The sequence below is a fragment of the Anopheles gambiae genome, chromosome 3 (genome assembly GCF_943734735.2).
Source record: "Anopheles gambiae chromosome 3, idAnoGambNW_F1_1, whole genome shotgun sequence".
NCBI classification, from domain to species: Eukaryota; Metazoa; Arthropoda; class Insecta; order Diptera; family Culicidae; genus Anopheles; species Anopheles gambiae.
In genome coordinates this window covers 50611366-50637219 of record NC_064602.1, presented here as the reverse complement: position 1 = coordinate 50637219, position 25854 = coordinate 50611366, and the positions used below count along the sequence as shown (strand labels likewise).

The following is a 25854-nucleotide window of genomic DNA, read 5'->3' as shown; positions in this document are numbered from 1 at the left end:
AACACTTGCGTGTTCCGAAAAATAGATCAAATCAAAAATATGTGGCCGTCTTTGATGTGTTATTCAACGTTCGTCAATCAATGTTAGTCTTTGTATCACTTTCCCGGATACAAGCAACGCGGGAGCGGAACAGGTCTTTCATAAAACGGATGAACGAAATGACTGTGACTGGCAAACGGATAAACAGTAGATAAAGGCAAAGTACACAGCAACATAATAATCAGGTGTTATATTGCCACTGTATGTTTGGTGGAATCAGAACAAACGCATAAATTATGCAGTGAACTTGGAGTATACAGAGCTATAGTATTGAACATAAGTATGTTTGTAGAAATTAACAATATTTAGCAGCAGTACTTCTGTAAGTATTCTTATTTTCACAAAACTTGGTTACTTGAACGAATAGCACGTTTTGTGATCGTAATTTCATAATGATCATTACGATTCAACAATGCATAACGTAATTTACTATAAACCGTATCTTGTTTATTATGTGTGATTAACAAAAAGCACCTCATTTTGAAGAAATTTGTAATAAAAAGGACAAACAACAATTAAATAATAGTCGTAAGAGGTCGTCCCGTGGCCGTGACTTCCACTGTTGGTGTCGCTAGAGTGCCGTTACGAAGAACTGGCTCACGACGGTGCTTGTTTCTTATTACGAACTGTAGCAAGAAGCAACAGTCCTCTACTTTCTTATGTGTAGCCTTTTCGGCACAGGATTGAGCACCAACCATAGTCTACCGATTGCATAATATTCACCATACGCTACCATACGCTCACGACTGCGATTCGATAATGGACAGTCGCTACTTGCGCGCTGAAAATACCCACAAAGTCGAAAATGGCTTGTGCTCTCACTTACTAGCCCCACCACCAGTTCAGAAGCCTTTGAAATTGCTGAACGGATTGCTGCCTGGTGGAAAAGGTTCACCCCGTGCGAAGGATAGATAGGGAACCTGTTACTCAAGTCCCGGTGAGCCTAGCACTTTATCGGCTGCAAAGGTAACCAGGAAATCAAAATGTCATAGCCGAACTCGTTGTACAGTTTGGCTGCTCGGGGCACGTTGATAGTGAGCAGACATACGATTCGGCCAGACATACGATGGAAGGGGTAGTAGTAATGCTTCATGATTTGTCGAAATTCTATTTTTGCTATTAAGGTTGGCGATTGTGGGACCTGTGTTACATACGGGTGCTCGTACGAACACCATAAAGCGTAGCTTACGCATCTGCCATTGACTTTTACTTTCATCTGGTTTCGATCATTTCGATCCATAACAGTTGTTGTTGGACATAGTGATGACTAGGAAGATGGGTTTTAAATTGTATGTTTTGTTTTAGCGAACTTTCATGACAGTCCAACATCTTCCGTTATTGAAGGTAGTCATTAACTTTAAAAACGCTATGTATAATTATGTTATTATGTATCGGAACAAGCATTCGTATATCCTTCACAGCAAGTTGTCAAATCGAAATGATAAGAAATTATATTTTACACATCGTTCGTAGAATTTGTTGATATATTTTGTTTTTATTAAAAACAATTTCCTTCGAATGAACTGTAAAGTGCGAACGGTTTGATTGTGATTCCTTACACAAAGCATACCAAGCATACGTACGTTTTATTTGCAAACAAAATAAAATAATCACATCACGTCACTTTAATTAGCCTCGGTGGCGTTGCTATTAACCTTTGTTACGCATTATCGCGTGCTCGATCATCATCACCATTCCCGTCGATGCACCCTTCACGTTTCATTCACAAAATAGAGGTGGCATCGAATCGGTGGCCGTTTCTATAGGTGATTTTATTGTTGCGTTTGTCACGCCTCGTTCGTTTGTTAATTCGATTGAAGTAGCGGTGGGATAGCTTGAAAAGACGCCTTTTTTTAATAATACGACTCTACTTTGTAGAATTAAATATGATAAATTCCACGCAGCTTCATCCAATACTAAATATCTTTCGTTCAAAATAAAGCAAGGAAAGGTTTTTCCTTTTTCATTTCTAGAGCACTGTTAATCCTATGCGCAAAAACACGCCAGCCTATTACGTTCAATATTCCGGGGAAATTGCCCCAAAAACAACACAATTCCTCACCACATGCGCATGCATTACAAACGGCTGGGGAGTCCTCGCTACGAAACCGACATTAACAGGGCAAACGGGGAATGATCGATCGATCGTGTCGTGTCCACACATGCTTCACTGGCTTTGCACCCGCATTGCGTCGTTTGCGCTACATGGCCGAAAACTGGCAAATGTTAAACAACGAACCTTCCGATCACCAAACGTTCGCCTCGATTGTTAGCTGGCGCCTTATGCGTAACAATACATGTTCTATGGCAGAAAAAATGGTTTTAACTCGTTATGTGTTTTACGCGTTCGAATGATGGATTTGTTTTTATCGTGTTCTACTGTGTTTGCCTATTGTGTTGCATAAGCGCTGAGCGAAAAAAGTTAAACGAATGATTATAGCCTCTTAAAAGATAAAATCGTATCAAACGTACAAACGCATACAATCGCAGAAAACTAAGGCATTCGTATGTTTCACGTGGAGAGAAAGAAAGTAACCACTGCGTGATTGATGATACCGTTCGTCGATCGTTAGTCAGTAATACAAATAATTTAGATATGTAATAGTTTTGCTCTCTTACAAATTTATTGTATAATTTTATGAAGCGTGGTGCTGTGATGTACATATCAAGTGTACCTACACACAAAAGGGCTTTACCCAAAATAAAACTTTGCATTTAGATAGGTATAAAAATTTTACCATTGCACTCACATGAAGCATGTCATCATCGCTGTCATCAGGTCAATAGCTTTATTTAAAACGAATGTTGCAAGTACATTGCAAAAGAATTTCCATAGCATGCAGGGCGTATTTTGCATATTGTATGATATTGCCAATTATCTATAAATAATGCAGATAGCGTACGGTGTGGAGACTGGGCCAATGGTTGTTTCAAGTTCGAATTAAAGATTCAACGCTTGTACGGCTACAACTACTACTGAGCTTCAAAACATGATCATCAACATCAATGTAACTAAAGGTGGCAAGAGGATTAAGATAGTTTGTGAGGCGGAGTGTAGTTATGTATCGTTGCAAGGACGATAGCAAGCATACGCGTAAAGTTCCGTGAATATAGTACACTTTTTTGTATTTTTATATAAATTGGGTGATGTTTTTGTTAATCTTATACAAATTCTTTGTATCATCGCAAATGTGTATATAATTTTCCGAACTCGTTACTCCATTCGAAGATCGATCAATATGCTTTCGAAATCATACTGTTGGTGGAAAATTACCTTTATGAAAAGGCTTCTAAAATTTTATAATTTATGATTCCTAAATAATGATAATAATGATGCTGACTTATAGCAAAGGTCAGGCGCTCGCAGTGAAATATCATAGCACAGTTTCAACAGCCATCCGTAGTGGATCATATTCCCTAACATATTCCGTCTCAAATTTATGCCGTTGTTTTCTACGAAGGTGAAGAGTGGAATGTATAGACATGAGAAATGCACGAAATGTAATGTACACTTTTCACCAGATCGCACTTTTTGCTAGTTCGATTGCATCACGAGCATTCGCTGATAGTGAAGCTTGCAGTCACGAATGCAGCATGGTGCCCTTATACACTGTCTCGAGACATCAGTAGAATCACCATCTTGCACTCAGATATCGTCGCCGGTTTTCGTATGTTACGTGATTGTATAACTTTCAACTGTATGACGATCTAGCATAGGCACACTCCCCAATCTCTTCTGCCTGCCCGAGGCGTGGGGATCAGCTGCAACGGCGTCGTTGAGTTCTTCATTTGCAAACATGCTTGCGATGTGAAGATCTTACACCTCCTCCGGTGTGCAAAACACTGCATGTGACCTGTGCGAGTGAAAATAGACTAATCATATGATGGCTTCGATAGTACTGTGTCAAAATATCAAGTATGTCGGTCACGATATGCACGGGCAACAAACAAGACAAAAACCATCCCAGTAGTATTTACAACACCCCGTAGAAGCATAACATCTGTACCAGAGTATTGTTGGGAATTTGGGGAGCTTTTGCGACACCTAATGAAACAGCGGGTATAAGATCATCTACTTCGTCGTATCATTTACGTGCCCGAAAGTCATTAAGCTATGGGTGTAAACATGGAAGAGCAATTGTTCAGATGGGTAACGTAATATGAATTTGTGCGAGAAAACAGATAGTAACGAAGTGCTTCAATCTTAACCAAAGTGATGCACCTTTTGATGTATTGCCTTTTTGTTATGGCTTAAGATGAATTTGCTTCAGTATGTCTGAAGAAAACATATGACTTAATAACCATAAACAAACCGTTTCGTTATTCACAATTTTCAGATAATTGTAAAAGAGACGCAGCGAAATTACCATAATAAATAACATACTTTTTATAACTCTTCCTTTCATCAGGTCAGAATATGTCAAGACACAAGTTTCATGATATAGGATACGCGTGCTACAGCTAAATAATTCCTGACGGTATATTAAGTGAGAGATATAACACATTATAAGATAGTGTTGATCTGTGTTGATGTTAATAATGACTCCACATCCCCATCAAACTATCACATCATCTTTATCTTGTTAGTGATCTTCTTCTTCTTCTTCTTCTTCTTCTTCTTCTTCTTCTTCTTCTTGTTCTTCTTCTTCTTTGGCTTAACAACCGATGTCGGTAAAGGCCTGTCTATACCACTTGTAGGGTTGGCTTTCAATTACTTTTGAATTACCCCCCAAGGCAGGCTAGTCATTTCTACATATGGCAGCACGGTCCATTTGGGGCTTAAACCCATGACGAGCAGGTTCTTAAGTCGTACGAGTTGACGACTGTACCATGAGACCGGCTTGTTAGTGATCTAGTAATCAAATATTTACAACAGGTTCAGCTTCTCTAACCAGTTCCGTTTCGATAATTTCGAAAAAAAAACGCATCGTCGGTTAACATGGTTGTTTGTGTTGAATAAGCAAGTTTATGGTGATGGATGCGCAAATAAAAGCTATTCGGCGTCAGTAGACAGCTAATAACTACCTCTTGGGGTGTGAATATCTCACTGTGCATTGAGTATACAGACGGGTGAATGATTTTTTGTATAGAAACATTACAAACCTGTCACGTTGTTCGAATCTTTTATAATCATAGTACTTCGACAGCTTCGTCAGTGTTTCTTGAAACGGTAGCCGCTACCAATGTTCCCGATCATCCGGCAAATGGTGCCATAAACTTGAATCGTTTACCAATTCGTCACAAATCAAATATGAATTGTACATTTTGTCTAGCGTTTGTCCATTCCCGGCGCCATTTTTATGCGACTTGTGAGGTCGACCTAAGTTGTGTGGCAGCTATCAAGCAACAAACAGCATAATTACGAAGCTACCATAAAGCCTATGTTAATGGATTTGGCTTTACTAAGTATAAACGTAACGGGCCTGGGCCTGTTGTTGATATCGACGATGCAAATGATCCACTGGTCAGTGTATCGTACATTTATTACCAACTTAAGTTTTACGACCTACTGGCATCGCCGATCGCAATACATTACTCTAAAGAGACAAAAGAGATTTTCAAATTTTGCTTTTTAGATTTATTTGAAATACAGCTGCATACCATTTGTATTTCGGCACAACTTATACATACTTTTAATGTTTAATTTGTTCCAATAGCGTTTTTTTGCGAAAATCTTGTTATCAATGCCCTCATCAATTGACAAAATGATTCACTCAATTGAAAAAAGACGTTTTAGCGTTTCTATTACAAAAAATAGGAAAAAGATTTGGTAATGACGCATAAAATACTTAAAATATTATATTAGAATAGGATAATAAATAATTTTATGCACTGCGCATATTGTCTACCAGTTGGCGCTGACCGCAAATAACTCGCACATTTTATAAATTAGGACATTTACCATTAGTTCCTCTTCATTCTTATTATTATGACTTTTACAGAACTCTAATTGCCCTATTGATATGTAGCAAAGCAAGACTAGTAGTCCTTTTTGATCATGAAAATTGAATATGACTCAAAGGTGACACATTGGTTCATTTAATTGTAGGTGCAGCATCAATTGTTTTACTTTTGTTACAGCATCAAGGTTACGGTTTGTTAAATTTGACTCAAGTATTATAGACAATGTATGATAATCATACATTGCTTATACAAAGTCGATGCTCCGAAAGATTATATATCAAGTGGTACCAACATGTAAAGTCTATCTGTTGTTAATGTACATATCCAATCAATTGTAAGCGATAGTTGTTTCTCGGCATTCTTGTTGTATTGTTGAAGTTGATGTATGATAGTGAATAAGTATGCTATAAAGTTATGTAATTTTTTTGTTTCGTTATTAAAGCAATACGGCTTGGCCATCCCTTACCAAATTAAAAATTAAAAAGTTGACTTTTCAGTCAGATATTAAATCGGGTAATTCCAGATTTCTTCATCGATTAACGCAGGTAACGAGTGTTAGCAGGCGAATGCATTAAAACGGGACATGTGATAAAAAAGAACCTGCTGTTACGATACATCGTCAGTACACGGTTTTATGTGCCTAGCATACGGCCAAAGATGTTCCCGCGTTGAACATTAGCTAAGCCGCTGCTGTCCTCACACAAATTGCAACTGGACAGCAGAAAAATTAAGCAAATTTTTCACCTTATGCAATCAGCGCACCAAGACGCGCCTCGTTTCACTTTCCTATCGGGTAAGGGTTTTAAACGAGTACCGAAAGGCGGCAGAAAGATAGCGAAACCGAACTTGAGTGGAAAACAGTTTTCCAATTTCATGTGCATATGTATACATACGCAGTTTATGAAGTAATTCATCTTTCATATCGTGCTTTCGATATACTAATGAAATCACGTTTTTGGTAACTTTCATGCATTGTAAAATAAAACTCACACATGTTGAAAGCTCATAGAACAACAAGCCGCTTGGAAATAGGCTGTGAAAATGTACATGTAGTTTTCAGGTTCTTTTGTATTTTCAATTTTTGTATCAACGAATTTCGCATAACTTACTCAACAATAAAAAACACTATTATAAAATTAATGATCATTTTATGTTTGCTAAACTTTACAAATGTTTAACATTTTTTTGCGTACTGTACGTCTTAAAAGCGGCGAGAAGATGAGCGTAAAAACAAAATCTTCAATTATATTACCGGTTCATTGACCATCGCTTAGTCGTCAGACCTGCGGCGATGACGGTAAGCGCAAAAGGGTATAAAAATCCATCAGCTTACGAATAGCTAACGATTCTCTTGCATCGGACCAACAGCGTTGAAGTAACAGTCCTTTCGCGCTTTGGGATATGTCGTGTGATTGCGTAGGACTACAGCCGTAGCAAACGATCGAAGCAGAAGTCGCCAGTCTTTCGAATATTCACAGCTACAATACGCACTCGACGCTTACATTCACTTTGTGTATCTATTGCTTAGCAAAACACTAGCATCGGGGTTACTAGTGCTTCCTATGCACGCCGAATCCATTCGAGCCCGCGTATTGATCAAGTAATCTTCCCGTGTAAGCTTCACCACAGCGATCGGTTGCATAATAGCTGCAATGAACTTTGATGGGACTTCTCCAGCAGGAAAAAAGGCTGTTTGTTTACATTTTCAGGGTGTAGCGCAAAAATAAAAGACTAGTGACCTATTTGTATGCACACAAAAAGGCTGAATGCTTGAACGATGTACGCTGCATAAAGATTACGACGCAAATGAGGCTGTAAATGAATTGTTGGTTGATTGTGTTATATATTGTGACTTTTTCTTGTTTTACTACTATTTTCTTCTGCTTCTGCAGCCAATTTTTGGCAATGATAGACGAATTGAAACAACACCACATAATCCTGTAATTCACTGCAAAGGCTATAATATCACTGCGAAAAACAGGTGCAATATACTGTACAGTTTTTCATAGATAGAATTTCGCGGATGAGCCAGACGAATCACCTCCCTTATGAAAAGGAAGGAGAGTATCATCTTCTTCTTACTGGCGAAGCGATCTACGCAACCATGGCATGGCTTATAAAGACTTTCAAGACTTATTTTGAGACCACGCAGTCGGATAGATCAAGTCAAGTCTTTGCTACGGGGGAACGGTCCTTATGAGCCTTGAACCCATGACGGACATGTTATTAAGTCGTGGTTAGTTGACAACTGCACCATGGGATCACCCTCTATTGAATCATTTAACACTCCTATAAAATACATTTAGCAAATTTTTGTTCTCTTCATTAGCTGATTACTCCCATTGGAGTTCAAAGTGATATATCGTAGCGATTTTGCGATGCGATCCTATCGGGTATGTGCTCCTTTTGGCAAAATTTTGGTTTAGATGTTTTATGCATAGAATATCTTACTAACAAGTAACACTGTGAATAATTCCGAAAGCTTTTAGTCAAACACACCATGTCCAATCTGGCCCCACTGCACAGTGGCAAGGTCGTGCACATCGATGTACGTGGCAAGATACTAGTTTATAAAGGCCTTTTTCGATACGTGATGTATCGTTAACGTTAGCCGAAGCAGCAACTCAAAAAAGAGGGGAAGAATCGGCTTATAACTTATTTTGCCAGTGTCAAATTAAAATACTAATGATGAGAAGCTATTAGTAATTGAAAGTCAATGGATTGGTTCCCTTACGTTAGTATTAAAATATGAATATATTTTGCTTTTTCTGTTGTTAATAAGATTAGATTGCGATATAAATGATTGCGTTCTTATTAGTTGATGATTGAAATGAGATGAGGTTTTATCTTGCGATCTTAGGGAGGCTAATTGCTACGACCTAAAATTTCAAGCACTTATCTGAAGCTCATGTCAAGGTATGTAAATTGAATATGATACGTATTTAAACGTGCTGAATTATACGCACAATAGTAATCGAATGGCTGGTACCGTTTTAAAAATAGAAACAATAAAAGTTTAATATTTTTGCACCGTTTCTAGCAGCTCAAGAACATAAACTGCATGTTGGGCGACATCATCATGCCTAATAGTTCATTAATTGTACTATATAAAAGATTGGAAGATCTACGATAGTTAGCTACTCGCTTGAACGCTAAATATAGCACATAAATAGAAGACACTAGTGTTTGCGGGAGCACCTCGCTCTGCTCGTTAGGAATACAAATGATGCTCTTTAACCCTAAAATGTTCATGTTTTAGGTGCCGTTGCTCTTGATGTAATTTGAATTCAAAAAAGCATAAACAACGGTTGCTCTAAATCCGTGTCACACATCGTGATATTTCAGCAGCCGCAACAGCAGCACGAATAGTTGAAATACGATTAATTCTGTGTAGCCCCAGTGTATGGGGCTATAATAACATTGGCGTTTAGGCGGCACGCAGCTGTGACAAAAAAAAAAAAAACGAAAGAAAAAAAGGTTTGTCCTCATGTGATAATGTCTTCCGACGGCAGCGGCAGCTTAAGGGAAGCGATAAAATTACCATATCATGCACATACAAACACACACACCCCTTCTATGGCTTTCAGCGCATGCATGGCAATTCATCAACTAGCAAATGTACGAGGCTCTACATTGCATTTGGTGCCCCTTGCCTCGTAACAGGCGGCACTCGGCCACGGTGCTGAACCGAAAAAGTGTGTCTATGTTACAATCGATCCAAACACTACACCGGCGCACCACACAACCCAGAAGTAATGTAGCACACAGATCAGTCGGAGCATGAAGACAGCATAATTCACTACCGGAACCTTCCATGGAACCGTCCCCAGTCTGCGCTTTCCAGCGCTTTTCATATCATGACCGATTTCCCTCTCTTACCCATGATCATCTTACCCAACACTGACCACGGACAATCGAAGGAACGGAACGTAAGGCGCCGCCACCATCACCACACCTGGTGTTGGCGGCGACGGCCTCACACTAGAAACCATTGCCAATTTGATGAGATGAAACGCGGGGAATGAAAGTGATATGTGGTTGGGCGTATGGCGCACGCGTGCTTGCGTGCTTGTGTGTGTGTTTTAGGTGCGTAGAAGAGGGAGCACATGTGAGTGTAGTGCTTTAGACCGTTTAGAGATTACTCAATCGCCAAGGCAAGGAGTCGTATGTGTAGTGATTTGGGTTCAAATTACGAAATTAGGAGTTCAAACAATTCCCCTTATATAAACTTAATTCCTAAGGTATTAAGCTCCATTGTTCCCATCAAGTAATTAAACTGTTTGTCATTTGTTCGTAGTACATATTGGAATGACAGTTACATACAAAAGTGTTAATAATTGTGCATCAATGAAACAAATAAATGTGGGTATACATCATGCAAGGATGTTGCTCCCACCGCAAAAGTGTGGACGCCGGTCCAACTACGACATTTAACCTTGCAGACATAGTAATTTTTACTCGGATGGTGATAAGCAGGTCTTTTGCACACAGGTCGAGTGCACCGTTGAGATCAATGTCAAGTACAATTATCTGCATAGTCCATTGAAATGCATCGCAATCCTACTTATCGTCATGAATCAATTGGTGCCCATGGTATTTGTGCATTTGATTGGATGATCTATGTTATTTTAGTTTTATGATGTTATGCTCGTGGCATCTAAAATACCAACTTTTTTAAGGTTAAAAATGAATGGTACGGATTTGTATTGCCGTTTTTTTCTACTACTGTTTGCCTTATCTTTCTCATTAAACTGCAGACGTTTGACCTATTTTCCCTTGCTATAATTGGAGGTAATGTTTCGGCGCTATTAGCTGATGCGCTTCGTGGTACATTAACTTCAATCAAGAATGACCTGATTACGAAGCCCATATAAGTCATCAATGGGAAACTGGACGGTCGCATTGAGTGCGCTTGTCTTGCCTGTATTTGCTGCAGCAGCGAATTAAACGTGGATTATCTAATAGATTTCGTCCATTTTCAACCACTCACCCGAGCGGTTCGTGTGAAACCAAGACCACTCGTCTGGCCCATCGATGAAAGCACCCGTTTTCTGTATCACTTAATCTGCTAGAAGTGTGCATGCCGGGTGGCTTGAGAAGAAATTAGCCGTTAAACTCCGCTTTTACGTTTTCCAGATTGTTACTCGCAGTTCAACCAACCGTAACGTGCCGCGGGTCACACGGGCGAGTATGCCAGTGGCTATCAAAATGTCTGCAGCACCAGCACAGTGTGCTACCAGATGAATCGTCTTATTTTAATAAACAACCGTATCGTTAATGCAGGTCTCGGAGGTGCTCAATTACTGTGGAATGCCCAACCGTATAGGTTAACCGTTTTAGGCACAATTGTACTACCATCATTTTAGTGCACCCGATGACAGCCGGTTTGCTTAATCATCATTAGCGCTTAAGCTTAAGAAGAGAGCTGTCGTACTAAGTAGTAGCAAATATTTAGTTTAATTTCTATGGATTCATAGTAATATTCAATTACGTGATCCAGTTCGTCCAGTTAAAGACGGACATCAAAAATATAAAATCGTTTACTAAACGAAAGCGAGAAAGGGCTCCTTAACCCAGGGTGAAGTACTTTTGGTAGCGCACGCTATGCACGCATAACATTCCATCGACACCGGCTTAGTAGTGTTGCATGGCTGCTATAGGTATAAGAAACAATGCAAACGCAAAACAACACTAAAACATATATTAACCGATATCGATGCATTCCTTGTTTTGGCGTGGTACCGGTACTACTAGGAAACCGCGCCAATAGCCATTTGCCGCATTCCTTCCTCTAATGCATGTATACCATACCGGACTAAACCTGTGTAACAATCAAAAAGTAGCAGTAATTGATTTGAGCAAATTTTAATTGATACTGTTTTATTATATCAAGTTAAAAATTTGCCAAAACAAAACTATCATAGGCAACATAACATGCGAACAAGCCAATCTTAGTCCTAAGAAAAAATAAAAGGAAATATACTGTACTATAATATACATTTTTCTGTGCAGTTTATGTGTGGTTTCCAATTTTTAACACACACACCTCTCGTGCCAATCACTCCCAATTCGAGGGTAAAGTAATCTGCTTCTGACGTAACCTAATCTACTCACAACCACAACATACCGAATACGATACACAATCTGGGGTGTTAAGCAGGAGCACTACCTGTTTACCGCGAATCCCAGTGGAGGTTGAGATACAAAAAAACATACCACGAGTGAAGCCAGCTGGGAATGTAATCGCTACACGATTTAGGCAGGAGGTCGCGTCCGGAAAGCATCGAATGATACTTTCACTAGCTGCAATAAAAATAAAGTAATACTGGCGACAGACATACTGATTACGGCATACGTGCTCGTTTCGCCACTGGACTGTTTTGTGGATAGAGCATTCAGCAAGGCTGTTGGGGAAACTAGAACTTTTGTTTAAAAAAATTTTCATTACTATTCAAATGTTGTTTGTTTCTTTTTAATATGCTGCTGTTTTGTTATAAAAAAGTACTTTGATTATAATTATTACAAATAAAATTGTAATTTAAAAAAATCCGCGGTAAACTATTGTTTAATATTTTCCTCTTTATTCGTTTTTCGTTTTTTTTCATTAAGGTTTATTTACAAATTTGACCTAACCGGAACGATAAATTATAAAATATGACGATAATATTATTTATAGGTGAAAGAAATATGCAAGCAAGTGCTTATTGGCAGACATCGACTACATTTAATATAATAAAAAAATTGTCATGATTATTGTGATTTTATCTTAATTTACTTATTACTTCTCGTCGTATTGGCTAAATGTCCTGTACGCGGTCAAGCCGGCCCTATACAGGCTTTCGAGACTTATTGAGTTCCACGCAGCCTGATAGATAGATAGTCAGTCCTTATTACGGGAGGACGGGTTATATGAGACTTGAACCCATGATGGACATTTATTTATTTATACCTCCCTTACTTCTATACCAATTATTATTAGTTTTGTGTCAACTACGCAAATGTTGTAGTGGTTTATTATCATGTATTTGTGCTTTCGTTTATATTTTAATTTTTGTTTTTAATCTGCTTACTCTTCTTTGGCACAACAATCGCCTGCGTATCAATATACAGCACTGCTTACAAGCCGATTCTTTATATGATTAATCTACCACATCCCTGTCTTCAACACTATACTCCTCGCCGTCTACCCTTCTAGGGTCTGATTTGATTTGTTTTGATAAGACAATTTGATTTAAATTGATTTAGGTGCGATTTGTTAGATGAAGGTAAAAACCGTTGAAAAAAAAAACAAAATTTTAAAAATTAAAAAGAAAAATCCTTTGTGCGATGCACATCAACAGATACGAACAAATATTCGTTGAATTAATTGTGTTTAAGAAACGGACCACATGCATATGCAATTCACATAGACATTTTATTTATTTTTTCCAATTCGCATGTTTTGCCATTAAGAAGCAACCAAGGAATTTTCGTGCCAATAAATTGAATCTGAATTTATATTTGATAACAATATATTACGACCAAAAAAGTAACGTATTTATTTGAATTTTAAACATTTCAAGTGTTGTCTATACACCTTGTGTAAGGAGACCATTGTCCTAAATAAAAATAAAATTGAACTGCCATGTCAATTTGATTGACCGAAGGCTCTCTATCAGTGTGGCCAGATTATTTTAGCGGTTTTCGGTAGGCGCAACAATATTTTATCGGTAGTTTTCGGTAGGTTAAAACTCGAAACTTAACTCGAGTTGAAAGAAGTGAAAGCGAAAGAAGTGTTAAGCGGGATGGGGGGGGGGGGGGGGGGTACTAATGCGCAAAATGAAAGTTCCATTTCAAAAGAATATGCATCCTTTACCTAGGATATGGATTAAATTTGGTTCAGCGGTTACACAAATGAAGGTCTTTCTGAAGTGTTGATCTAAAAATTGTACTAGGAATTCTAAGCCAAAGAAGGACTAAGATGCACATTTTCTTCTCAACGGTGGCAAGTTTTATTTCTCGGGCCTCCACGCGACCTAAGATCCGCTACAGTGCTCCATTGGAAACGATTTTATTGTACGTGCTGTCATTCGATTTTCGCTGGATTTAGATTTTTTTATTGTTTCCGGTCTGGTGGTACAGTCGTCAACTCGAACGACTTAATAACATGCCCATCGTGGGTTCAAGCCCCGAATAGACCGACCCCCCATGAATATCCTGCTATGGTACCAATAAGTCACTGAAAACCAAGCCCACTTCACTAGTGGGTACAGGCAGGCCTTGACCGGCAGTGATTGTTGTGCCAAAAAGAAGAAGAAGAAGGAGCAAGATAGCGCATTCTCCCTGTGGTAGCGCCCCATCCGCCATTCATTAATTATCAGCCCAAAACAACGGACTTCGGATCCGATCTTGGGCCGGACCCCCACCGTGTGTTTCTACCTTCCCCTCGCCTGAAAATTTCATTCTCTTTGTCTGTCGGGTAAGCTTTAACCGCCGACAGCGAGATTCAAATTCAAATTTAAATGACTTTCTTTGACGAGAAATTTTCGGAATCCACGCAACTGACATTTTCTACTTATTATGAACATTAAATTTTAACGGATAAAAAGTGCCAGGCAAACAAACGTGCATCAGCGCGTTAAGTAACAAATGTGGTTAACCCAAGCGCCACAGATTAAGCTTAAACGACTGGAAAATTGAATATCCATACAAAAAAAATGAAAGCTCCAGAGCTTCATTGGTTTGATCAATAGATGGCGTATTACAACTCATCATTATATTGCTATCCTTTTCTTGCAATGTGTTTCGACAAGTTTCATCTTATCATGACCTATATAGCCTTCTAACTTTCTGAGCAACAATCTATATGAATGGTCGTGTGGTCAGATGCGTGGGTATCAACACCAACGACCATTACTCAAATCTCACTTGCTTCAGTGCTGATGGTTTCGGTTGGAGTTTAGTATTTAAACAATCGCATCGCCGTTCTAGTTCTAGCGATGCATAACTTCAATGCGAAACCATACAACAGTACAGAGGAAATGAGAAAGCTCTCCTGCAAGCGATGTGAAGCTCAACTGGTTGGGGTATCCCACCAACAGAGAGCGCCACCAGCTTTTTTGCTATTTTTAGAATGCATGAGTCGTTTGCCGTCTGCTAAACGAAGTCTTTCTATATTCCGTTTAGGTAGAGAACTTGAGTCGTTTAGAAGCCGTTTAGTGGTCGTTTAGTGGATTTGTGGCACTTGGGAACAATCCTTGAAATAGCATCCCAAGCGCCACAGATTAAGCTTAAACGACTGAAAAATCAAATATCTGTGATTTTCGGTAGGATAAATGGAAAATCGGTAGTTTTAGGGCGGTCATCTGTGAATCGGTAGGCATATAAGGCTGGAAATAGACGAACCGAGATCGTCGCGGTGCCGCGAAATTCGCGCCTTGTTTATAACAGTTGTAGAACAGTTGGGCTGTCAAATCTTCCGCGCCTCCGATCGCGCCTGCTGTTTCGCAGAGATACCCAACTTCGGTATTCCTGAGATTTTCGCGGTAGCGCGAACCGATTGTTTTCACTTTTTCTGGTGAATTCGTTTGAAAAAACGTATTTTATTTTGCATAAACTATGTGAAATAACCAATTTGATTCGAAAATTGATAAACATTATTTCTTCTTGGCACATTCAATCGTCACCAGACCTCGGATGGAACCATACACGAACCGCGATTATCTCGCCTATCTGTCAGATTTTATAACAGAATTGACAGCTCAAGTCATACGCGCAAGGTGTATGGATATTAGCAGGTGAAGTGCTTCAGAGCAAATTGACATTTCACGACTTGACATAACAATACTGGGGGCTTCGGTATTAAAATCGGGGAGGGCTGGAGGGGGGTATAGGAAATTGTATGCGATTTGACATAACAATACTCAATGATGGCGCCCGGAAAACGCGCTAACAATTCACCTCCTTAATAAACACACCTTGCATACGCGATTTTCGCGGTACCGCGACGATCTCGATTCGTCTATTTCCAGCCTAAAAAATCGGTAGGAGTACAGATAAATCGGTATTTCTGGTCACTCTGCTCTATAGTGATGCGAGAAAGCGGTTGTCATTTGTTGTGAAGCCAGGCTCAGTGACAAAGCAATAATATTTTAACATTGTAATCAAAGAAAGAAAGCAGCAAATATGGTGAGTGGAAATTTAATCCCTTCAATAAGTTTTAAATGATCGAAAATATATCGTATCCTTTGTAGGGATACCTCTGCATGCCTCTGTATGAGGAATTTAGCGTAGACCATTGGACTAACCTAACAATTTGTCCTTTTTTAGTTCCGCAACCAATACGATAGCGATGTGACGGTCTGGAGTCCACAGGGCCGTTTGCACCAGGTGGAGTATGCGATGGAAGCCGTAAAGCTTGGCTCAGCGACGGTGGGATTGAAAAATAAGGATTTTGCGGTGCTAATTGCACTAAAACGTGCATCGTCCGAGCTTTCGTCGTACCAGAAGAAAATCATTTCCATCGATGATCATCTCGGCCTTTCGTTCGCCGGTATCACGGCCGACGCTCGAATCCTTAGTCGCTATCTGCGCCAAGAGTGTCTGAATTACAAGTACGCTTATGATGCGTTCTATCCGGTAGGACGCCTTATTAGCAATCTTGGCAACAAGATGCAAGTCTGCACCCAACGTTATGACCGTCGTCCGTATGGCGTAGGGCTGCTGGTCATCGGCTACGACGACCAGGGACCGCATATCTACCAAACTTGCCCAAGTGCTAATTTCTTCGACTGTAAAGCAATGTCGATTGGATCGCGCTCCCAAAGCGCCCGTACGTATCTCGAGAAGCATCTGGCAACATTCCCGGATTGCACCAAGGACGAGCTGATTCGTCATGGCGTACAAGCGCTTCAAGACACGCTGCCCAACGAGGTGGAGTTGAACAACAAGAACATTTCGATTGCGATCGTGGGCAAGGGCGAAAATTTCCACGTTCTAGAGGAGCAGGAAAATGACAAATACTTGAGCAACATTGTTCGCCGTGGCGGAGCCGCGCCGGAAGCTGCTAGCGGAAGTCAGCCACCCCGTGACGATGGTGACGATCAGCCCCCAAACGTACCGGATCCAATTCCAGTAGTGGCGATGGAAACGTAAATGAATCGCAATCGCCCTTAAGTGGTTTGTGCGAAACGAAACCTACTGGGCTTCAGGCGCATCTCAATCACTTTACCCTCACCTGGAATAGAACTGATGGGTATTTCAAAAACTGAAGGGTGGGAGTTTGGAATACGGTTTTATTTCAAACTCCCACCCCGACAATTTCTTCGGAATCCAACAGCGTTCCTTTTGGGCAACGGGCTTTACTGTGAATTGGATATTCAATAAAAACTCAAGCAAACATAAGATATTGTTTATTATTTGTTGTAAAACACAAAAAAGGGGAGCAAACGTATCAACGCTTAATATTTTGGACGAGTATCGTCTACATCGAGTTGGCCCGTTTCCCGGGAAGGCATCACCAGAGGCTTCACGAAGTAGGATCCAATGTGTAGAGTAACGATGGTTCCAACCAACAGCTTCAAAACCGATTGCCGATCCATTTGTGATGTTTCTGCTTTCGTTATAAGTTGTGATGATTTAGCAGCCAAGTACAGCTATATTGACCGGATATTGTTGCCGGATTACAAGACCGGCGAATACTGTAGCAATGCTTCGATTATGAGTTTTGCCGAAATGGGCCTTTTGACAGTTCATATTGCTACCCGATATGAACAGTGGTGTACACAATTATAGCAGCTGCCATTTCATTACCGTTACGTAGAATAGAATCGAAAAATGCATTTAAAATGAATCTCATTTTCCGCGTGGAAAACTAACCGATTGCATCAGGCAACAAAAGATATGGATACGATGTGCAGAATACGTTGAACATAGTTGTTTCTTTACATTTTCAAAGCAAGGGACACAATTTTCCGTTATTATAGAACAATTTACACAGATTGTGGTTAAAAAAAAGTATGGAAAATATGTAGATTTTCATCTGCGTTATCTAAATGATTATCTTTGTCATCAAGATTTCATATTGGCACAATTTTTCATTTTTTCGTACCTCATGTTCAATTGTAATGAAATAGAGCAGTTCTTCTATGTTAATTTAAATTAGAGTAGAATCATGGTTGTCTGACGCGCACGCTGTCAATGAAGGTTGTTGCTATGTGAGAACCAAGCGACGCTTCGACCAACATTAAATTCATCTTCATCAAAACTTATCTCATCATACGAACACAATGTAGAACTGTAGCTGGGTTTCAATGTGTATTATATTTCCCTTTTGCGATGCTTGAACAGATGATACTCCAATCACCGAGCAACGTTAGATGTTTCACCGACGCGTTGAAACATAACAAACTTTTCGCCACTGTATGCTGATGTTGATTTGCATATTCTTTGTGCCGCTTTGCTTAGGCTATCGAACCGGCATTGGACGCGATACGAGGCCACAGGTCAGCGCATTCCTTCGCAACGGGACCGGTGATAGCGGAGCCTTTCATTTCACCCTTGTTGTTTACTATCACACCTGCATTGTCCTCAAAGTATAGAAAAACACCATCTCGCCTGCGGAACGGTTTACGCTGCCGAATCACGACGGCTGGCATTACCTACAAAAGGAAAAACATGTATGATATGATATCGTACACACTTTCACTGCTCCTTCAATGACGATTACAGGGTAAAAACATTAGCACATCCTTAACGACAGCTTACCTTTTTACGCAGCTCTGGTTTACCCTTCTTTACCGTGGCTACGAACATGTCACCGACTCCAGCCGCAGGCAGACGGTTCAAACGACCGCGAATGCCATGGACAGCAATGACGTACAGGTTCTTGGCCCCCGTGTTGTCAGCACAGTTGATGACGGCGCCAACCGGCAGACCGAGCGAGATGCGGAATTTTCCTCCCGCGGATCCTCCACGTCCTATCGAAGAAAGAGTAATCAATATACACTATTAGCACTCCGAAAATTGCGAATGCTACACTTCCGATCACCACAACAGTGCACACAACCATTCAACCACCGCGCATCCCTCCACAATACGTTTTCGTTTGGGGCTCAGTCCAACACGCCTGTGTGGAGTTGTTTTCACCAAAATATCACCGTGATTGGCACATGGGTCAATGATACGGGGCACTGTGGTGGCATCGGGGCAATCTAGTAAACGGCCAGTAGCCACAAAGCCACAATTTACCTCTCTTAGACATTGTTTAAGTCCGCAGCAAAATCAAGTGTGTCTTTCACACAAATCCGATTGCCGGAAAAAGAACGCAAGACAGCCACGACTGACAGCTAGTTGACTTCCGTTGGTTTGTCAATGACAGTTGCGCAAGAAAATTTTCAATGTACGAAATAAAGTCAAACATTTTTCCCAAATTATTCCGTTCAAGAAATACACCCAATTGTGTTGAGCGCTCTGAAACGAGCTAAAATAAATGAAAACATATTAGAAGTGTTCAGTAAAAATAAAACGAATAAAAAATGAACAATTTTAATCGATTGAGCGAATCAGAATATGGCAGATTACAATTGCTACTTGGGCATTGATTGCATTGACCGATGACAACGTTGACAAGTTGACGTGTCATTAAAAAAATTACAAAAATTTTCAACAAAAGAATGAGCACTCGGCTTAATTTGCTGAAGTAAAAGCATAACATTTGCAGTACGTGTGCAGTGATAAAATTGAACATAGTAGAATTGTGCAAATCCATTTTGCGTTTTGTTTTACAGCCACCGTCGTAAATCTTCGGTATGTTGACGAATTTTGAAACAAAATCGGCCCGTGTGAAGGGTCTATCGTTTCACCCGAAACGTCCATGGATTCTGGCTAGGTAGGCGACAAACAAAAAATATCAAGCGCACTGACTAAGTGTATTCACATTTAATTGGATATTTATTTCAGCTTGCATAGCGGTGTTATTCAGTTGTGGGACTATCGCATAAGTACTCTGATCGAAAAGTTCGACGAACATGATGGCCCGGTACGTGGCATAGCGTTTCACAATCAGCAGCCCTTGTTTGTCTCAGGCGGGGATGATTTCAAAATCAAGGTCTGGAACTATAAGCAGCGCCGGTGTATCTTTACCCTGCTGGGTCACCTGGATTACGTTCGAACCACGGTGTTTCACCATGAGTATCCGTGGATTTTGAGCGCCTCGGATGATCAAACCATCCGCATCTGGAACTGGCAGTCACGGTCATGCATCTGTGTATTGACCGGGCACAATCACTATGTCATGTGTGCTCAGTTCCACCCGAGTGATGAAGACATCATTGTTTCGGCATCGCTTGATCAAACTGTTCGCATTTGGGACATTTCTGGTCTGCGCAAGAAGAACGTCGCTCCCGGACCCACTGGTTTGGACGACCATTTGAAGAATCCTGGTGCAACGGACCTTTTCGGCCAAGCGGACGCCGTAGTAAAGCATGTCCTAGAAGGACACGATCGAGGCGTAAATTGGGCAAGCTTCCACCCTTCGCTACCGCTGATTGTGTCCGGAGCAGACGATCGACAGGTAAAGTTGTGGCGCATGAACGAATATAAAGCTTGGGAGGTAGATACGTGCCGTGGACACTACTACAATGTTTCCTGCGTACTGTTCCATCCTCGGGCGGATTTAATCATTTCAAACAGCGAAGATCGCAGCATTCGCGTCTGGGATATGACTAAGCGGCAGTGTATTCACACGTTCCGCCGCGAAAACGAACGCTTCTGGATCCTGGCAGCACATCCTAATCTGAACCTGTTTGCGGCAGGCCACGACTCCGGCACTATCGTGTTTAAACTTGAGCGCGAACGTCCAGCATACGCAGTGTACGGAAACTGTTTGTACTATGTGAAGGAGCGCTTCCTTCGGGAGCTAGATTTTAACACGAACACCGATTCGGTTGTGATGACGATACGCGGTGGAGGAAAAACACCCGTCTACAGCATGTCCTATAATCCCGCACTGAACGCAGTATTGCTCTGCACGCGCACATCCAACTTGGAAAATAGCACATACGATCTGTACAGCATCCCGCAAAAGGATAGCAATTCGCAGAACAAGGAAACGGACAGCAAACGTTCATCCGGTGTAACGGCTGTGTGGGTGGCACGGAACCGGTTTGCCGTTCTTGATCGTGCCAACCAGTTGGTGATAAAGAATTTCAAGAACGAGGTCACCAAAAAGATACAGACGCCAGTGTGCGATGAGATATTCTACGCTGGGACCGGCATGCTGCTGCTACGTGAACCCGAACATGTGACATTGTTCGATGTACAACAGCTTCGGTCGCTGGCTCAAGTGAAAATTGCCAAGTGCAAGTATGTTGTCTGGTCAACCGATATGAGCCATGTGGCTCTGTTGGCAAAGCACACGCTGAACATCTGCAATCGCCGTTTGGATTTGCTCTGCTCCATTCACGAAAGCGCGAGAATCAAGTCCGGTGCTTGGGACGAATCTGGAGTGTTCATTTACACCACATCGAACCACATCAAGTATGCGATCATTAACGGTGATCACGGTATCATTCGTACACTTGATCTTCCGATTTATATAACGCGCGTAAAGAACAGCCAGGTATTCTGTCTCGATCGGGAATGCCGTACGCGGCTGCTCACAATCGATACAACGGAGTACAAGTTCAAGCTTGCGCTAATAAACCGGAAGTACGAGGAGGTACTTCACATGGTGCGCAATGCTCGGCTTGTGGGACAGAGCATAATTGCATACCTGCAACAGAAAGGTTATCCCGAAGTGGCCTTGCATTTCGTGAAGGATGAAAAAACGCGTTTTGGACTTGCGCTGGAGTGTGGCAATATTGAGGTAGCTTTGGAGGCAGCCAAAGCCATGGACGATAAGCAGTGCTGGGAGCGTTTAGCACAGAGCGCTTTAATGCAGGGAAACCACCAGGTGGTGGAGATGTGCTATCAGCGCACCAAGAACTTTGATAAACTGTCCTTCCTGTATTTGATTACGGGAAATCTGGAGAAACTGAAGAAGATGAACAAGATTGCCGAAATACGCAAAGATGTTTCCGCCCAGTACCAGGGTGCACTGTTGCTGGGAGATGTAGCGGAACGAGTATCGATACTGAAAAATTGTAAGCAAACATCCCTTGCTTACCTGACCGCAAAAACTCATGGTCTGGAGGAGGACGCCGCTCAGATGGCCGAAGAGTTTGCTGCGGAAGGGAAAGATTTACCGGAAGTCAGTAAGGATGCCAAGTTTCTTCGCCCACCTGTGCCGATTCAGCAGGCAGAGAGCAATTGGCCACTCCTGACCGTTTCAAAGGGATTCTTCGAAGGAACTATGATGTCACGTGGTGCCACTACCGTGCATCAGGCGCTGGCCCCAACGGAAATGGTAGCCGAAGCCGCCGAGGAGGAAGATGGATGGGGAGTAGACGACGATTTGCACGATGGTGACCGATTTGAGGATGCGAAGGAAAACGACGAAGCTAAGACTGGCGAAGGAGGCGAGGGAGCCGGTTGGGATGTGGGCGATGATGATCTGGAGCTGCCCGAAGAATTGATATCGAAAATTTCAGCTTCAAATGCGGCCGGCACCAAGAACTTCTTTGCGGCACCACCAAAAGGACATCCCCCGTCTCATTTTTGGACCATCAATTCACAGCTGGCTGCCGATCATGTACGAGCGGGTTCCTACGATTCTGCTTGCCGTTTGCTGAACGATCAAGTCGGTGTAGTTAACTTTGCCCCGTACAAGGAACTTTTTATGGAATCATACGCAGCCTCGAAAACGTCGTACAGCAGTTTGCCACACGTCAGTTCGCTGTCTGCCCATCCTAACCGAAATTGGAAGGAACTGAATCCCAAGAACGGTCACCCCACGCTTGCCTACAAGTTGAATGATCTTGTGCAAAATTTGCAAACATGCTACCAACTAACAACTACCGGCAAATTCGTTGAAGCAATCGATAAACTGCAAAATATCATCCTCTGCATTCCGCTGCTAGTCGTGGAAACGCGACAGGAAATAGCTGAAGCGCAACAGTTGCTCACCATTTGCCGAGAATACGTGGTGGGTCTCCAAATGGAAACAGTGCGGAAAACGCTACCGAAGAACACACTCGACGAGCAAAAGCGTATATGTGAACTGGCCGCATACTTTACTCACGTGAACTTGCAACCCGTTCATCAGATACTTACCCTGCGAACAGCACTAAATCTGTTTTTCAAGCTAAAGAACTACAAAACAGCGGCTTCCTTTGCCCGTCGTTTGCTCGAGCTCGGTCCACGTCCTGAGGTAGCTCAGCAGGCACGCAAAATATTGCAAGCATGCGAAATGAATGAATCAGACGAACACACTTTGCATTACGATGAGCATAATCCGTTCACATTGTGTGCCGTTACTTACAAACCCATCTATCGCGGTAAACCGGAGGAAAAGTGTTCTCTATGTTCTGCTTCGTACCAGCCCCCGTATAAGGGTGTCACGTGCGTCGTCTGCAAGGTGGCCGAAGTGGGCAAAGATGTAATTGGTTTGCGCATTAGTGCATCACAGTTCAAGTAAGGTGAATGGTAATAGTAATGTATGCTTCCCTCCGGTAGTATATGAGAAGAAGATGAAGTGCGAACAGTGTCAGAGGTAAATATGCGCGTACCACGGCAGCAGGAAAGATGAATACTGACTTTTAATGCATTTTATGCAACTTACAATAATGGTTTGTAGAAGTGTCGTCGTCTATCCAACGGCACAATTTCTCAAACATTCCGAACAGCATTATAATTAGCTCTTCTTGCAAAGGTTAGCAGTCTTAATCATATTAACTCAAAATATAAACGCAAATGAAAACGATCGTTCATGTGCTCTTGTGGGAATAAATTATATGAATATAATTATAAACTGTAGTACTACGTTTTAGTTAAAAGAGAAAAAATGAGAATTAATTTCGTTTAAAATACGCTTAAAGGTACAGTGGGGTGTTGATATTTTTCCTTTTCATGTTTGATGTTTCCACCATGAATCATCAAGGACGTCACTATTTCATACGGCTTGACACGTCAGAGAAGATTATTTCTTGTCGCGACATTTTGGGCTATTTGGCGTTGTTTTGATTTTCGTCTTTGTTTAATCGGAAAGAACGATCCACGTGACAATTTAATAAAACATTAAATTAGTATATTCCGCTTCGATTCCTGTTTAGAGAATGATACCTACAACGTGCATCAACTTAAGTGACCAGCATTCAGTAGCTTTACCCACGATTGGTCTTGGTACATACTCAATACTTGGCGCCGATGGCAAGGAAGCGATCAGAACAGCAATCGACGTGGGATATCGTATGTTTGATACGGCGGTTGCGTATGGAAATGAAGCGATCGTTGGTGAAGCAATACGCGAAAAAATACGTGAATGTAACAATCTGACCCGAGATGATTTTTTTATCATCTCGAAACTTTCGGGATCGTATCATCGCAAGGATCTGGTTGAAAAGTGTTGCCGAATGACCTTGGATCGTTTGGGTATGGATTATGTAGATCTTTACCTGATGCACACACCTGTTGCCTTGCAGTCTGAAAAGAAATGTGCGAGAAATGGAACGAAACCAAATGCCATCGACGATAGTATTGCTCCTACAGAAGCGTGGATAGGATTGGAGCAATGTTACCAAGAAGGACTATGCCGTTCCATAGGTGTATCTAATTTCAACGAGCATCAAATAAATGCTCTACTCTCAGACGCATCCATAGTTCCAGCGGTGAATCAGATTGAATGCTCGATCGGATTCAATCAAAGGCCGATGCGCAAATTTTGTCAACAGCAAAACATTCTAGTGATGGGCTATACACCATTAGGAAAGCAGAAATTACCATTCCTACAGAATAATCGTTTAAAAGAAATTGCTCTTTCCGTTGATAAAACTACGGCGCAAGTTAGTTTGAGATATCTGGTACGAATTTTGTGTTGTTTAAAATACAAACTGAGAGGAAATTAAAACGATATTAATAAGCTGTGCTTTTCATTCCAGATAGATGAAGGTGTTGTTCCGATCGTAAAATCAACTGATCGTAAACGGCAGCAAGAAAATTTGGACATTTTTGATTTCAAGCTCACCAAACAACAGCTGGAAGAATTAGATGCCATCGGAGGGGATCAGCGTGCATGCAAAATGGATTTTTTAGCAGGAGCTAAGCATTTTCCTTTTACAGACTGTTAAATTTTCTTACTGCTGTTGTTGTATTTTAATACGGGTTTGGCCGCTTGGATGTTTAGCAGTGAGAATGGAAAATATTGTTTCTAATCTGTTTCTCATCGTACCAAGAGTTGTAGGGCAATAAAACGGGAATGATCGTAGACAGTAAGGTAAAGATCATCCAAAAGAAACTTAATTAAATTGCTAACGGAATGTCCATAAAAAAAATAAAACACATACAGGCGGTCCCCGAGATACACGGTACCTCTTATACGCGGATTTCAAAATTTGACAGTTCTTTGAGCAAATTGTACTGATTTGACACATCCATTGTGAAATACCAAATAATTTCCGTATTGATCGAATGTAAAATACCATTTAAAAAGGTTTAAAACTGTTCAATTCATTAGAAACATATCAAATAATTAATTTGGTGGCTAAAACCACTCCCTGCTTGCAAAATTGCACGAAAATTAGTGATATTTTGGCAGGAAATCACGAGATTCGACTTACGCGGAAATTCGAGATACGCGGTATTTTGCGGCCGTTTTCGGCCAATAACCGTGTATCTCGGGGACCGCCTGTACAGTCTGTTCTGTTTAAGTAATCCACTTAAAAGCCCAAAATAACAGAATTTTCCGCACAAATCGTATTAAATAAAGTACAAAGTGTATAAAAGTACTAAATTGAATAAAAAATATCGAGTAATCAATTGTATTTCGTCAGAAAACCT

General features: G+C 41.1%; 4 protein-coding genes across 5 annotated transcripts; 3 read left to right on the top strand and 1 right to left on the bottom strand.

The window, feature by feature from the left end:
- The first annotated feature begins 15954 nt into the window (after positions 1 to 15954).
- Positions 15955 to 17325, top strand: LOC1279677 (proteasome subunit alpha type-1). Its single transcript, XM_319444.4, has 2 exons — positions 15955 to 16110; positions 16252 to 17325. Exons 1-2 carry the CDS (start codon positions 16108 to 16110, stop codon positions 17074 to 17076), a joined length of 828 nt encoding a protein of 275 aa, XP_319444.4. The 5' UTR covers positions 15955 to 16107; the 3' UTR covers positions 17077 to 17325.
- Positions 17326 to 18224: 899 nt separating this feature from the next.
- LOC1279676 (large ribosomal subunit protein uL14) lies at positions 18225 to 19322 on the bottom strand. Its single transcript, XM_319443.5, has 3 exons — positions 19171 to 19322; positions 18688 to 18899; positions 18225 to 18581 (listed from the first exon to the last, which is right to left on the bottom strand). Exons 1-3 carry the CDS (start codon positions 19181 to 19183, stop codon positions 18384 to 18386), a joined length of 423 nt encoding a protein of 140 aa, XP_319443.3. The 5' UTR covers positions 19184 to 19322; the 3' UTR covers positions 18225 to 18383.
- A 196-nt stretch (positions 19323 to 19518) lies between these two features.
- LOC1279675 (coatomer subunit alpha) lies at positions 19519 to 23830 on the top strand. 2 transcript variants are annotated; one of them, XM_061660480.1, is made up of 3 exons: positions 19519 to 19641; positions 19710 to 19810; positions 19882 to 23830. In XM_061660480.1, the coding sequence occupies exons 2-3, from the start codon at positions 19731 to 19733 to the stop codon at positions 23495 to 23497; spliced, it is 3696 nt and encodes a 1231-aa protein (XP_061516464.1). In that variant the 5' UTR covers positions 19519 to 19641; positions 19710 to 19730; the 3' UTR covers positions 23498 to 23830. The 2 variants fall into 2 exon arrangements, with proteins under 2 accessions (XP_061516464.1, XP_319442.1); XM_319442.2 differs by having other exon boundaries at positions 19533 to 19810.
- Positions 23831 to 23962: 132 nt separating this feature from the next.
- LOC1279674 (aldo-keto reductase family 1 member B7) lies at positions 23963 to 25408 on the top strand. Its single transcript, XM_319441.4, has 2 exons — positions 23963 to 24878; positions 24957 to 25408. The coding sequence occupies exons 1-2, from the start codon at positions 24135 to 24137 to the stop codon at positions 25143 to 25145; spliced, it is 933 nt and encodes a 310-aa protein (XP_319441.3). The 5' UTR covers positions 23963 to 24134; the 3' UTR covers positions 25146 to 25408.
- The last annotated feature ends 446 nt before the right edge of the window (positions 25409 to 25854 follow it).